Source organism: Rhinoraja longicauda, chromosome 2 (assembly GCF_053455715.1).
Source record: "Rhinoraja longicauda isolate Sanriku21f chromosome 2, sRhiLon1.1, whole genome shotgun sequence".
Lineage (NCBI taxonomy): Eukaryota > Metazoa > Chordata > Chondrichthyes > Rajiformes > Arhynchobatidae > Rhinoraja > Rhinoraja longicauda.
This window is the reverse complement of record NC_135954.1, coordinates 73289512-73305149: the sequence shown is the minus strand read 5'-3', so window position 1 is coordinate 73305149 and position 15638 is coordinate 73289512. Positions and strand designations below refer to the sequence as shown.

The following is a 15638-nucleotide window of genomic DNA, read 5'->3' as shown; positions in this document are numbered from 1 at the left end:
GGAGGTGGGAGTTTAGAATAGTGCTCTGTACAGTTGTACAGGTGAGGCCACACTGGAAAACTGTACAGTTTTGCTCTCCTTATCTTAAAGAGGAATATAGTAGCATTAGATACACAAGGAACTGTAGATGCTGGTTTACAAAAAATGACACAAAGTGTAAGAGTATCTCTAGTGGATCAGGCATTTCTCTGAGGATCACAGAGAGGTGATGTTTTGGTTGGAAACCTTTCTTCAGAATCTCCACAATGGCCTGAACAAAGGTCCTGACCTAAGATATCGCCTATCCGTGTTCTCCAGAAATGCTGCCTGATCCACTAACTACAGCACTGTGTCTTTTTATAATAGCATTAGAACCTGGAAGATATACCAGATTGTTCTACCAAGGGAGGCTGCACAGTTTGGATCTATATTTGTTGGGGGTTCAAAGTATAATGAGTGACCTTATTCAAACATATAAGATTCTAAGCGGGCTTGATAGTGTAGATGTTGAGATGTTTTCACTAGCAGGAGAGTCATGAACAAGGGCACATAATTACAAAATAAAGGCAAGAGATATAAAACTGAACTGAACAGACAGCACCCAAAGTCAGGATCAAACCTGGGTCTCCAGCACTGTAAGGCAGCAACTCTACTGCTGCACTACTGCGCTGCCCCAATGTGCTTTAGGTTAATGCACAGAAATTACTCCTCTCAGAGGGTATTAAATGTCTGGAATTCTCCAACCATTGGGTGCTAAATGTGAGATTATTAGATATATTTAAAATGAAAGTAGAAGAATTGAGATCTATGGGGTACTGACATGGAAGAAGAGTTAAGGTCATCATAGATCAGTCATGATTATATCGAATGGCAGGGCAGGCCTTGGGGGCCTGGTGACCTACTCCTGCTTCAATTTTCTGTTCTACTAGAACAGTTAGGCCCAAACCTCTTCTGCATTGGTGCAGCACCCTCTCCCCACTACGCCCCCCCCTCCCCCTCCCTCCACCCCCCATCCTTCCCCTCCCTCCACCCCCCATCCTTCCCCCCCTCTCTCTCTCCCCCTCCCTCCCTCCCTTCCAGCGAATACCAGCCCAGTGGACCCATTCTTTCATTATATGTCAGTCCTGCCATCCCGGGAATTAACCTGGTGAACCTATGCTGCACTCTCCAAAGTTCTCGAATTCATTAAGGTTGTATGAACACATTTACAATGAACTTAAAAGTGACGATAACTACATAGCTTTAATGAAAAATGGGAGGATCTAAATAAAACAATAACTAATCGGGTGAATGGTATGAAATGTTAATAGATTTTGACATGGTTCAGATAAACATTGTTATAGAGTCATAGATTCGTACAGCACGGAATCAGCCGCTCACCCCCAACCTGCCCATGCCAACCAAGATGCCCCATCTGCACTAGCCCCACCTGCCCACGTTTAGCCCATATCCCTCTAAACCTTTCCTACCCATGTACCTGTCCTAATGTATTTAAAATGCTGTAATAGTACCCACCTCAATTACCCCCTCTGGCAGCTCGTTCCATATATCCACCACCCACTGTGTGGAAAAATTGTGCCTCCAGTTCCTCAATTGTGCCTCTTTCCACTCTCAACTTAAATCTCTGTCTTCTGGTTCTTGATTCTCTTACTCTGGGTTAAAAAAAAAAGATGCATTGGCTCTATTCCCAACTGCAGTATAACTATACCATAACACCTCAACTTCTATACTCAATGCCCTGACTATTGAAGGCAAATGTACCAAAAGCCTTCTTGACCACCCTATCTATCTGTGATGCCAATTTCAGGTAACTGTGCATCTTAACTCCCAGATCCCCCAGTTCTATCGCACTATCCAGGGCCCTGCCATTCACTGTGAGGGACCTACCCCGGTTTGACTTCTTAAAATGCAACATTTTGCAGTTATCTGCATTAAACTTGATCAACCATTTCTCAGCCCATTTACAACTCCATTGTCATCTGCAAACTTATTAATCATGCCTTCCACTCTCTCATCTAAATCATTGATATAAACCACAAATTCACTGCACTGAACCCTGAGGCACACCACAAGTCACAGGCCTCCGGTCTGAAAAGCAACCTTCCGTCATCACCCTCTGCTTTCTGTCATGAAGCCAATCGGCTAGCTCTCCCTGGATCACATGTGATCTAACCTTCCAGAGCAGCCTACCACGAGGAACAATGTCAAATGCCTTGCTGAAGATCATATAGACAACATTTAAGGCTTTGCCCTCATCAAACGTTTTGATTACTTCTTCAACAATCTCAATTAGGTTTGTAAGGCACAATCTCCCACATACAAAATCATGCTGACTTAAAACACCACATTTCCAAATGCATATATTCCTCAGAGTTCTCTCCAGCAAGTTATCTACCACAGATGTTGGGCTTACTGGTTTATAGTTCCCAGGCTTTTCCTTGCAGCCCTTCTTAAATAGAAGCACAACATTAGCCAGTCTTCCTGCATCTCACATGTGCCCAATGATGATTTATATATCTCAGCCAGGGAATCTGAAACTTCATCTCTAGCTTCCCACAGTGTTCTTGGATATATCTGATCAGACCCGGAGATTTATCTGACGTTATTGACGTTATTGCTATTTACATATTACTTTTTGATCCAGTACATTTTATTGAAAATCTCATACAAATCTAAACAATAATTGCCAAGAATTCATCGTGGCATTAGTGTTTTGTACTCCATCGGCAAAATTCTGAGATGGATGGTAGGAATGTGCATTTAGTTGTGCCAAATGGAGCAAAACTCTGTGGTGTGAGCTATTTTCCATTCTATTAATAGTTGTTTGCCAAGTATTTATGCTAATATATTTTTCAGAGAAGGTAGCATATTTCTGGAGCTGTTTTGCTTAATTAGCATGGAAGGAGATGGCTTGCTATTTTGTATTTGGAAAAACAAAACTAACTGACTTTAACTGCGAATTGTAACAATTGTAACAATTCCAGAAATTTACACTTGCATACAGTGTACCTGCTACCCATTGAGAATACACTAGCACAGTAATACTAAACATAAATACGTAAATAGTAGTTCACCTCCTGCAATTAATCTGAATTATTGCTGTCGTCTGTTATGCTGTTATCAACAATTAAATGTATTTGGATTGTCTAAGTGGGTTAATGAACCATGTGTACTGTAATACAGTTATAAAGACCAATAGTATTTCATGGTACTCACAGACTTGCACTGTTTACTTACTTGGACCACAATATTGGGTTCCATTACTCCTGTTTTTTCTGCTGATTTTATTTTTGAATTTGTTGTGCACATTTGTATCACATCTTAGTTACTTACACCCACTGTAAGTCAGAAGAAAATTGTGGAACGAGTGTTAAATATAATGTGAGAACCTGAATTTCATATAAGAATATAATCTTCTTCAATTATCTCAGCCACATCTATGTCAACCATCTAGTCATCCAGATAACCAAGCCATAAGAAACCTCTATTTGGTACCTGCTAGTCTGTTTGTTGCGTATTGTCTGAGCCAAGAATTAATTGAACATGTAACAAGTCTCTTATAGCATGCATAGCTAATGTGCCTGCTGTGGTTACATAACTGGTAATGTGTGCAAACTGTGTGGGTGTGACATGGCATTATAGTAAGTGTGTAAGCATTGTGAGGTTTTTGAATGTTAAATATGAGTTGTGGGTTATAAAGATTGTTGGAAGGTGAGTGAGGGAGTGAAATTTGTGTAGCTGGTGATGCAGTTTTTGGGAGGTGAGACTTGATGTGCTCATTGACATTAACTAACATATGTTATGACACTAACAAACATATGTTATGACAGTAACGATTTTGTGGCACTGTATCCATGCCCATAGGATTTCATTGCAGGTGTGACTTTGTCTGCAATTTTTTTTCTCCACTGTTAGATTCAGATTATTATATACACCAGCGTGAAACAAAATACTTGCTCATATGTCTTACAGTGCCTTCCATAATGTTTGGGACAAAGACCCATCATTTATTTATTTGCCTCTGTACTCCACAATTTGAGATTTCTAACAGAAAAAAAATCACATGTGGTTAAAGTGCACATTGTCAGATTTTAATAAAGGCCATTTTTATACATATTGGTTTCACCATGTAGAAATTAAAGCAGTGTTTATACATAGTCCCCCCATTTCAGGGAACCATAATGTTTGGGACACATGGCTTCACAGGTGTTTGTAATTGCTCAGGTGCGTAAGGATAGTGGAGTCAGGGGGTATGGGGAGAAGGCAGGAACAGGGTACTGATTGAGAATGATCAGCCATGATCACATTGAATGGTGGTGCTGGCTCGAAGGGCCGAATGGCCTACTCCTGCACCTATCGTCTATTGTCTACTGTAATAATTGCCTCCTTAATGCAGGTATGAGAGCTCTCAGCACCTCGTCGTTCCTCCAGTCTTTCCATCGCCTTTGGAAACTTTTATTGTTGTTTATCAACATGAGGACCAAAGTTGTGCCAATGAAAGTCAAAGAAGCCATTATGAGACTGAGAAACAAGAATAAAACTGTTAGGGACATCAGCCAAACCTTAGGCTTACCAAAATCAACTGTTTGGAACATCATTAAGAAGAAAGAGAGCACTGGTGAGCTTACTAATTGCAAAGGGACTGGCAGGCCATGGAAGACCTCCACAGCTGATGACAGAAGAATTATCTCTATAATAAAGAAAAATCCCCAAACACCTGTCCAACAGATCAGAAACACTCTTCAGGAGTCAGGTGTGGATTTCTCAATGACCACTGTCTGCAGAAGACTTCATGAACAGAAATACAGAGGCTACACTGCAAGATGCGAACCACTGGTTAGCCAGAAAAATAGGATGGCCAGGTTACAGTTTGCCAAGAAGTACTTAAAACAGCGACCACAGTTCTGGAAAAAGGTCTTGTGGACAGATGAGACGAAGATGAACACATCAGAGTGAATGCAAGAGCAAAGTATGGAGGAGAGAAGGCACTGCCCAAGATCCAAAGCATTCCACCTCGTCTGTGAAACACGGTGGTGGGGGTATTATGGCCTGGGCATGTATGGCTGCTGAAGGTACTGGCTCACTTATTTTCGTTGATGATACAACTGCTGATGGTAGCAGCAGAATGAATTCTGAAGTGTATAGACACATCCTATCTGCTCAAGTTCAAACAAATGCCTCAAAACTCATTGGCCTGCGGTTCATTCTACAGCAAGACAATGATCCCAAACATACTGCTAAAGCAACAAAGGAGTTTTTCAAAGCTAAAAAATTGTAAATTCTTGAGTGGCCAAGTCAATCACCCGATCTGAACCCAATTGAGCATGCCTTTTTTTCTGCTGAAGAGAAAACTGAAAGGGACTAGCTCCCAAAACAAGCATAAGCTAAAGATGGCTGCAATGCAGGCCTGGCAGAGCATCACCAGAGAAGACACCCAGCAACTGGTGATGTCCATGAATCACAGACTTCAAGCAGTCATTGCATGCAAAGGATATGCAACAAAATACTAAACATGACTACTTTCATTTACATGACATTGCTGTGTCCCAAACATTATGGTGCCCTGAAATGGGGGGACTTTGTATAAACACTGCTGTAATTTCAACATGGTGAGACCAAAATGTATTAAAATGGCCTTTATTAAAATCTGACAATGTGCACTTTAACCACATGTGATTTTTTTCTATTACAAATCTCAAATTGTGGAGTACAGAGGCAAATGAATGAATGATGGGTCTTTGTCCCACACATTATGGAGGGCACTGTATGTCTTGCTCAGCCATGATCATATTGAATGGCAGTACTGGCTCGAAGGGCCGAATGGCCTACACCTGCACCTATTTTTCTATGTTTCCATATGAAGCTCATAGGATAGAGTTTTAGCTGTGGTAGGGCTTGAAAGCCATCTCATCCTACAAGGTGAAACCAAGTGGCAGCTCAAGTGACAGCGAGGCATCACTCCCGGGTGAGCACAATGTGATTTACTCATGCTTCGAAAATGAAAAAATAGATGCGCCTTCTCTGGTCCCCATAGCCCCCGATGGCATTGTGATCTCGGGCACCAAGGCCAATGACAGAAGATCGTTCCTGAGGGTGACCGCTCGGAAAGTTTCTGAACCTGATGGTGTACCTGGTCGCGTTATCAAAACCTCTGTGAACCAATTGTCTGGAGTTTTTGTGGAAAATTTCAACTTCTCATTACTGAGGTCTGAGGTTTCCACCTGCTTTAAAAGGACCCTAAGAAGAGTAATGTGACATGCCTCAGTGACTACCTACCGATGGAACTAATGCCCATGGCAATGAAGTGTTTGAGAGATTGGATATGGAATTGAGGCACACCTCAACTCTTACTATATCAAGAACCTGGACCCATTACAATTTGTTTACTGCAGCAATAGATTAACGGGGGACGTGATCTCGTTGACTCTGCACTCCACAATGGATCATTTGGGCAATAGGAACACATTCATGAGACTGGTGCTCATCAACTACAGATCAGCATTCAACATCAATATTCCTTCCAAACTTGTTACCAAGCTCAGGGAATTGGGTCTCTGCACAACCCTATGCATCTGGATCCTCGTCTTCCTCATCAACAAACTTCAATCGGTACTAATTGACAAAAACACTTTCGCCTCGATAACTTCAGCTCAGGTGTATCTATAACCATAACTGTGCAGCCAGTCACAGTTCCAACTCCATCTTTAAGTTTACCAATGACGCCACCATTTTTTGACAAATTTCGGGCAATAATGAATCGGAGTACTGGAGGGAGATTGATTGTCTGAGTGAATTGTCCCAGAACAACAACCTTGCTCTGAACATCAGTAACACCAAAGAGCTGATGGTTGACTTTAGAAGAGGGAGGCCGAGGCTCCACAAACTTGTCTACATTGAAAGGTCGGTGGTGGAGAGAGTTAACAACCAAGTTCCAAGGCATGCATATCTCTGTAGATCTCTCCAGGGCCCAGCACATTGATGCAATCATATAGAAAACCTTTTAATGCCTCTACTTATGTGTTTTTTTTGCACTAATATTGGGGGTTTTAATTTATTGAACATATTTTGTTTAAAATGTTATTTATGAGTGTTGTGTTTACATATCTTTTATGCTGCTGCAAGTAAGAATTTTATTGTTTTGGTACATATGACAATGAAACACTTTTGACTCTTGACCGTTTACATAGTAATGTGAAATACAACAACAAATCCAACAATTTAACGAGAGTAAAGAGAGATGGTAGTAAGGTGAGTTACATGTTACCTGACATCTTGAGTGAGATTTTTGGTTCAGTGAATTATACAGATCATGGAGAAATTCAGATTATCAATTAGTGGCATTCATGTGTACCCAATGGCTTTGATTGTCAATCAACAATCTTATAAGGAACACGGGTTAGCTTCAGTTTGTGTGCCAATAGATAAGAACATATGGGCATAATAAATGGAAGGCTGTGGAGGCCGTCAATTAATATTTTTAAGGCAGAGATAGATCAATTCTTGATTAGTACAGGTGTCAGGGGTTATGGGGAGAAGGCAGAAGAATAGGGTTAAGAGGGAAAGATAAATCTGCCCCTATCACTTATGAACATGAAATAGAAGTAGGATTCGGCTATTCAGCCATTCATGCCAATTTTGTCATTTAATTGACTTGGATAGATTAGGAGAGTGGGCAAATGCATGGCAGATGCAATATAATGTGGATAAATGTGAGGTTATCCACTTTGGCGGCAAGAACGGGAAAGCAGAGTATTACCTGAATGGTGGCCAATTAGGAAAAGGGGAGATGCAACGTGACCTGGGTGTCATGGTGCACCAGTCATTGAAAGCAAATGTGCAGGTGCAGCAGGCAGTGAAGAAAGCAAATGGTATGTTAGCATTCATAGCAAGAGGATTTGAGTATAGGAGCAGGGAGGTTCTGCTGCAGTTGTACAGGGCCTTGGTGAGACCGCACCTGGAGTATTGTGTACAGTTTTGGTCTCCTAATCTGAGGAAAGACATTCTAGTCTTAGAGGGAGTACAGAGAAGGTTCACCAGATTGATCCCTGGGATGGCAGGACTTTCATATGAAGAAAGACTGGATAGACTAGGCTTATACTCGCTGGAATTTAGATGACTGAGGGGGGATCTTATTGAAACATATAAAATTCTTAAGGGGTTGGAGAGGCTAGATGCGGGAAGATTGTTCCCGATGTTGGGGAAGTCCAGAACCAGGGGTCACAGCTTAAGGATAAGGGGGAAGTCTTTTAGGACTGAGATGAGAAAACATTTCTTCACACAGAGAGTGGTGAGTCTGTGGAATTCTCTGCCACAGAAGGTAGTTGAGGCCAGTTCATTGGCTATATTTAAGAGGGAGTTAGATGTGGCCCTTGTGGCTAAAGGGATCAGGGGGTATGGAGAGAAGGCAGGTACAGGTTACTGAGCTGGATGATCAGCCATGATCATATTGAATGGTGGTGCAGGCTCGAAGGGCCGAATGGCCTACTCCTGCACCTATTTTCTATGTTTCTAATTAGATTGCAGCTGATCCTGCACTTTCCTGCACTAACCTTTTATCTCTTGATTCCTTTACTATTTGAAAATGGATTCCTCTGTCTTAAATATACTCGAACAACTGACTTTCCACAGCTCTTATGAGTAGACGGTTCCAAAAATCTCTGAGTCATTAGGTTGTTGTTTCTTCTCATCCATATCTTGAATATCAGAACCCCAATTTTGAGACTGTTACCCTGGTTCTAGTCCCCCAGGGAAAGAAACAAGTATCCCATCAAGCTCCTTGAGAGTTTTGTACATTTAATTCTTTTCAACTACAAAATGGTCTCAGATTGCTTAATTTGGGGAAGTGTAAGAAATCCTCCATTCCAAGAATCAATCTGATGAACCTTGGCTGCATGTTGTACATCGTACAGATATTCTTTGATGAGGACTCTGATAAGAATTTATGCAGGTGTGACAGAAGGGAAGCAGTTGGACACTTTCTGTAATGATGGGTATCACTTTGAGATGCTGCAAAGCATTCAAGAACTTTAGAAAGAGGAATAGGAGGTTGAAGATGGGATGGTAGGGAGGGATGGCCATGGCAAATTTGGAGAACAAATAGTGCTTGGAGACTGAATAAAGAAAGCAGCTAATGTGGGGCCAGGAAGAGATATTAGATTTTGTAAGAAATGGGGTTGAGGAGGCAATAGTTTCATAGACAAGATAAACGTTGGGAAGGCATGAGGGGAGTTAACAGTGAACCTATTGAGTTAAGAACCGAGGCAGAGGAACCTTGAGAATACAAGCCTAGTTGAAAAGAAGAATGGAACAAAGTGGCAAAGGCAACTGATGGTGGTCTCAGCTCCAAAGAAATTCATGAGTTCTTTGCATTTGTTATTTGTCTTCATAGGGTGCATTAGATAGAACTAGTGTACAGGTGATCGTTAGTCGGCACAGACTCGGTGGGCCGAAGGACCTGTTTCCACACTGTATCTCTAAAAACTAACGGACGGGACAGGAGTTTAAGAACACAGTTTGAAAGTTGTCATTACATTTCAGGATGATTTTGGTAATGAACTGTTTTTAGCAAATGAGGGCATTGCTTAACCCAGATCTGCAATGATTGACTTGACCAGTCACTTGCATCTCTGTACTTAAGGGAAAGGAGATGGTAGCTATGACAGGGAAGTTGACAAATGCGATCTTTAGCTACCAGTTACCTATCACTTCAATTCTCCATCCAATCCCACTCTGACCTCTCTGCTTTTGTCCTGTTGCATTGTTTTCAAAACAATGTAAGAGGCCAAAAGCAGAGAGGTCAGAGTGGGATTAAATGGAGAATTAAAGTGACAGGTAACTGGAAGCTATGGGTCACATTTGCAAGCTGATATGAGAATTACTGTTTAACAAAGAGGCTTTGCCTGAGAAGGGGTTCACAACACGAGGCAAATCTTTATATAATGCCAGATCTGGCCTCACATTCAAGATGGCGCTTGTCTGTGCCGACATGTGGCCAGCAGCACAGCAGAAAATTATCAAATATAGTAGTTAGCTTACCTGTATAAAAGAAACAGAAGTAACCAGCGCTGTAACTGACAAGTTGCTAATGCATTTAAACGCATTAGCACTATTGCGATCTACCGGTAGCCACGGAGCTGCCGATTGTAAGGGAATCCCCGACCTGGCTGAGGATAGCAGGAATAGTAAGTATTGTACCTGGAAACACTGGGGAGGCTTCCATTGTGTCCAGAAACGTGGCCGGTGGGCAAGACTACAAGTCAGACTGAAGCGCAGGGGACTGCGACCCCCTCTCCCTACCATCCTACTAGCCAATGTACAATCACTGGAAAATAAAGTGGAGGACTTAAGGTCAAGGCTGCTTTATCAAAGGGAGCTGAGGGAATGCATGTTTCACAGAGACATGGCTCACCTCCAGCTCCCCAGACTCAGCCGTCCAGCCTGAAGGTTTCTCCATCCATCGTATGGACCGAACGCAGGCATCTGGGAAAGGGAGCTGTCTCATGGTCAACTCTTCGTGGTGCTCAGATGTGGCAGTTTTGACTAACTCCTGCTCTCCGCACCTGGAACATCTGGCGGTGAAGTGCCGCCCCTTCTACCTCCCGAGGAAATTCACCTCCATCATCCTGACCACGGTCTACATCCCACCCCAGGCAGACGTCCGTCTAGCATTGGAGGAGCTGCACGCTGTGGTCAACCAACACCAGTCATCGTACCCCGAAGTCTTTACCACCATAGCCGGGGACTTCAACAAAGGCAAACTGAAAATATCACTCCCGAACTACCACCAACATGTCTCCTGCAGCACCAAAGGATTAAACACCTTTGACCACAGCTATACGACCATCAAGGATACCTATCGCTATATCCCTCACCCTCACTTCGGGAAATCCGACCAATCAGTGATGCTGCTTCTTCCTGCATACAGGCAGCAACTGAAGAGTGCACCCCCAGAGGTGAGAACTGCGTAGAGCTGGTCTGGGGAGGCAGAGGAACAACTACAGAACTGCTTGGAGTCAGTAGACTGGGCAATGTTCAAGGACTCGGCTTCAGTCTGACTTACAGACTTATAGACTTCATGCGGAAATGTGTTGAGGACTGTGTTCTTACAATGTTTGTCTTTCATGTGGTAGGTTCTATTTTTTTTTATTGTTTTGTAAATATTATTTTCAATAATTGAATACATTTTTTGATTAAAAACAAAAGCTGGTTACCAAGCTCACGGAACTGGGTCTCTGCGCTCCCTCTGCAATGGCTGCCTCGCCAACTGTCTGTCTGTCCCTTCTCTGTTGTTTTATAGTATGTGTTAAATGTATTTCAGTGTTCTTTAGCTTGTTTTATGTGGCGGGGGGAGGGGGGTTGGTAGAAACGTTTTTTTAATCTCTTACCGTATCGTATCGCTGTCCGCACTGCATCATGGAGTTGGCGGCCTCTGCTGGAGATTGACTTGGGGCTCCAACCGCGGGTGCCTGCGGGACTTACCATCGTGCAGCTCGCGATCCCTTTGCCAGGGATTGACCTCAGAGCTCCAACCGTGGGAGCCTGTGGACTTTAACATCGTGGAGCTCGCGGTCCCTGGTTAGAGACCGACTTCGGGAGATCCAAGCCGCATGCAGGAGCTTCAATCGCCCTGACTGCGGATGGTTCGACTATATATATATAAACATAGCACAAAAAGTAAGGAAATTTGTGTTTGGTAGATTATTTCTTTGTTGTAACAATGCTTCGTGGCAATAAATCTTATACCGTTGGAAAGCCTGTTTATTTCCCTTTTAAATGGTGCCACATTTGTAAGGAACATGCATTTGTGGGATGAGCAGCAGAGCTGAGTATATGGGATGCGCCCATGAAAAAATTGCCAAATCTTCTCTGTCAATGCCAAACAGCTTATTCTGCTGTTTCTATTGACTCTTGTTTTGAGCTTCGGTACACCCAGGTGCTGACAATCAGGTGCCTGATTGGCACCTGATTGGCAGCATCTGTGAGCATGGGCCCTGCTACAGTGGTCAGTAGGTGTCTGCTCCAAGAATCGGCATGTCACGTTTGACTGATCTGGATAGGGCCCGTGCGATAGGGCAATTTCAAGCTGGTGTTCCGCAAAACCAAGTTGCGGCATTATTTGGAGTGAGCCCTAGTACCATCTCCAAAGTGAAGGCCAAATTCCATATAACGGGGGATGTCAGAGACAGGCCGCGAAGTGGGCGTCCCAAGAAGACAACACCCGAAGAAGACCGTTTCCTCACCCTGTCAGCACTTAGGAACCGTAGGCTGTCTTCTACAGATTTGCAGTCAAGGTTTGCAGGAGGATATGGCCGACGGCTCTCTGCCCAGACAATTCGGAACAGACTGCACGCAGCCGATCTCTGGTCTCATAGGGCTGCCAGGAGGCCTGCCATGACTGCCCTTCACCGTCAGGCCTGTTTGCGCTGGTGTCGGCAACACGTGCACTGGAACCTGAACATGTGGAGGAACGTTATGTTCAGCGATGAGTCCAGATTCTGCCTATGGCAGTTGGATCACAGGGTCAAAGTGTGGAGAAGACGTGGAGAACGCTATGCTGATTGCTGCATCGATAGAGTAACATCTTTTGGTGGAGGCAGTGTGATGGTGTGGGGCAGCATCTCCCTCACTGGAAAAACGAGGCTTGTCATCATTGGAGGCAATCTCAATGCAGAGAGATATCGAGATGAGATTCTGCAACCAGTGGCAATCCCATATCTCCATAGTCTGGGACCGAACTCTATCCTCCAAGATGACAATGCTCGCCCCCACAGAGCAGGGTTTCTCAGAGACTACCTCCAGAATTTGGGAATGGAGAGGATGGAATGGCCTGCCAGCAGTCCTGACCTCAACCCCATTGAACACTTGTGGGATCAGCTTGGGCGTGCTGTTCGTGCCAGAGTGACCAACACAACCACATTGGCTGACTTGCGACAAATGCTGGTTGAAGAATGGGATGCCATCCCACAACAGTGTGTGACCAGGCTGGTGACTAGCATGAGGAGGAGGTGCCAGGCTGTTGTGGCTGTATATGGTTCTTCCACACGCTACTGAGGCTCCTGTTTATTAAATGAATAAATTGTTAAATTGCCAATATGTCTTGTTTCTTGTTTCAAACAACACCGAACAAGAGTCAATGGCAGAATAAGCTGTTTGGCATTGGCAGAGAAGATTTGGCAGATTTTTCATGGGCGCAACCCACATACTCAGCTCTGCTGCTCATCCCACAAATGCATGTTCCTTACAAATGTGGCACCATTTAAAAGGGAAATAAACAGGCTTTCCAACGGTATAAGATTTATTGCCAAGAAGCATTGTTACAACAAAGAAATAATCTACCAAACACAAATTTCCTTACTTTTTGTGCTATGTTTATGTGTGTACTTGTGAGTGTGTGTGTATATATGCACACTGATCTTTTTTTTCTCTCGTTTATTATATTGTTTACAGTATACTATGTTTACATATTCTGTTGTGCTGCTGCAAGTAAGAATTTCATAGTTCAATCTGGGACAATAAAACACTCTTGACTCTTGACATGCATTGAAAGCTTGCTTCAGCTTGAATAAATTGAAGGCTTCCTTCAGCAATGGAAAATTGCCAAAGTGGTATCTGACATGAGCTGTATGTTGTTGAACCTTGCTGTGTGCCTGAACACTTCCGTGTGTTGGTATTTCACTCATGTGGAGGACCTGGAAAGAAAATCACAGGCTACTTTAACCACACATTAAGCCCCCAATTTTCTTCAAGAAAATGCCTTTATGACAATTATGTGGCAAGAATATGCATTGCGCTATATCACCAAAATTCTAGACCCACATGCTGGAAATTTGAGATCATTGCTTTGTTAAAATGGAGTTGGGGAAAAATATATATTTCTATTGAACAGATTATCATTTTGTGCCTTCATATAGGATTCAGAAAGAACTTGCAGAGATTACACTTGATCCTCCCCCAAACTGCAGGTAAGAACAAATGGATGTATTATCATGATATGTGTACAGGGGGAAAATATGTGTTTTTTGTAGATTGCTTCCTCTGGGATATTTTTTTGCTTTCATTATGCAGTCCCAAGATATTGGATAGATGTGAAGGATAAGGTAGACCTGAGCTATTGTAGGATTGCAGCATGAACTTTATACACATTGCCATTGGTACATTTGATGCTGATCATATCAGCAGTGGTGATTTTTCACTTGGTTTGTTCAGCTGAGGCTTTCTTGTGAGAGTTAAAAAAACACAAATTTGCAATTATTTCAAGAAATGTTGCATTTGGCTGTGAGCCAATTGTGTGATGTTTTTATTTCAGATTTTATTTAGAATTAACTTTTGTTCTTGGTCAGTACCGATGTGCCTTGGTATTTGCATTTTTATGAGGATTGTCATGCAGCAATATTTTTATTGATTTTAAAATTATTGATGATCCTACATGATCATTGCAATAATAAATGACCAACTATATATTTTGCATCAGCTCTTTTTGTAATCATGAACAGTTGCTTTTGTGCAATTTTTAAAAGTTCAATATCCATATCAATACTGTGTTGTTTTAATATTGGTGCAATGATTAGAAAGCATTGATTTTTTTAAAACTTGTTGACCTATACTCAAATGTTCATGTGTCAATCAAGAAGTTTCGAAAATGTAATCTGAATATTTGGGCAGTGAGTATCTGGATATCATTTTGAAAGACATCCGGGTGGTGAATGAATTTGGTATCATTTGACAACAGCAGAATATAGAACAGTAAGGCACAGTACAAGGCTCCTCAGCCGAAAAAGTCTATGCCAACAATGAAGCTTGGATAAACTGACCTCAACTTTCTGCACCTGGTCCATACTCCTTCACTCACTGCATACATATGAGCACCCTTTAAATGTCACTATCATGTCTGCTTCCGCCACCATCCCAGCATCTGCTTTATCATATCATATCATATCATATATATACAGCCGGAAACAGGCCTTTTCGGCCCTCCAAGTCCGTGCCGCCCAGCGATCCCCGCACATTAACACCATCCTACACCCACTAGGGACAATTTTTACATTTACCCAGCCAATTAACCTACATACCTGTACGTCTTTGGAGTGTGGGAGGAAACCGAAGATCTCGGAGAAAACCCACGCAGGTCACAGGGAGAACGTACAAACTCCTTACAGTGCAGCACCCGTAGTCAGGATCGAACCTGAGTCTCCGGCGCTGCATTCGCTGTAAAGCAGCAACTCTACCGCTGCGCCACCGTGCCGCCTTTCCATCCATCCATCCATCCATCCATCCATCCATCCATCCATCCATCCATCCATCCATCCATCCATCCATCCATCCATCCATCCATCCATCCATCCATCCATCCATCCATCCATCCATCCATCCATCCATCCATCCATCCATCCATCCATCCATCCATCCATCCATCCATCCATCCATCCATCCATCCATCCATCCATCCATCCATCCATCCATCCATCCATCCATCCATCCATCCATCCATCCATCCATCCATCCATCCATCCATCCATCCATCCATCCCTCCCTCCCTCCCTCCCTCCCTCCCTCCCTCCCTCCCTCCCTCCCTCCCTCCCTCCCTCCCTCCCTCCCTCGGGTTGGAGAAAGTGGGGGTGGAGGGGAGAGTGGTGCGGGCAAGGAGAGTGGGGGTGGGGTGA

At 43.2% G+C, this 15638-nt stretch overlaps 1 protein-coding gene across 3 annotated transcripts in view; it reads left to right on the top strand.

The window, feature by feature from the left end:
* Nucleotides 1-15638, top strand: part of LOC144605720 (ubiquitin-conjugating enzyme E2 E2) — a 97617-nt gene that overhangs the window by 6553 nt on the left and 75426 nt on the right. For all 3 annotated transcript variants that reach the window (XM_078421234.1, XM_078421250.1, XM_078421242.1), the window contains exon 3: nt 13890-13940. In XM_078421234.1, the coding sequence (XP_078277360.1) occupies nt 13890-13940 (51 nt within the window). The remainder of the gene's footprint in view (nt 1-13889; nt 13941-15638) is intronic.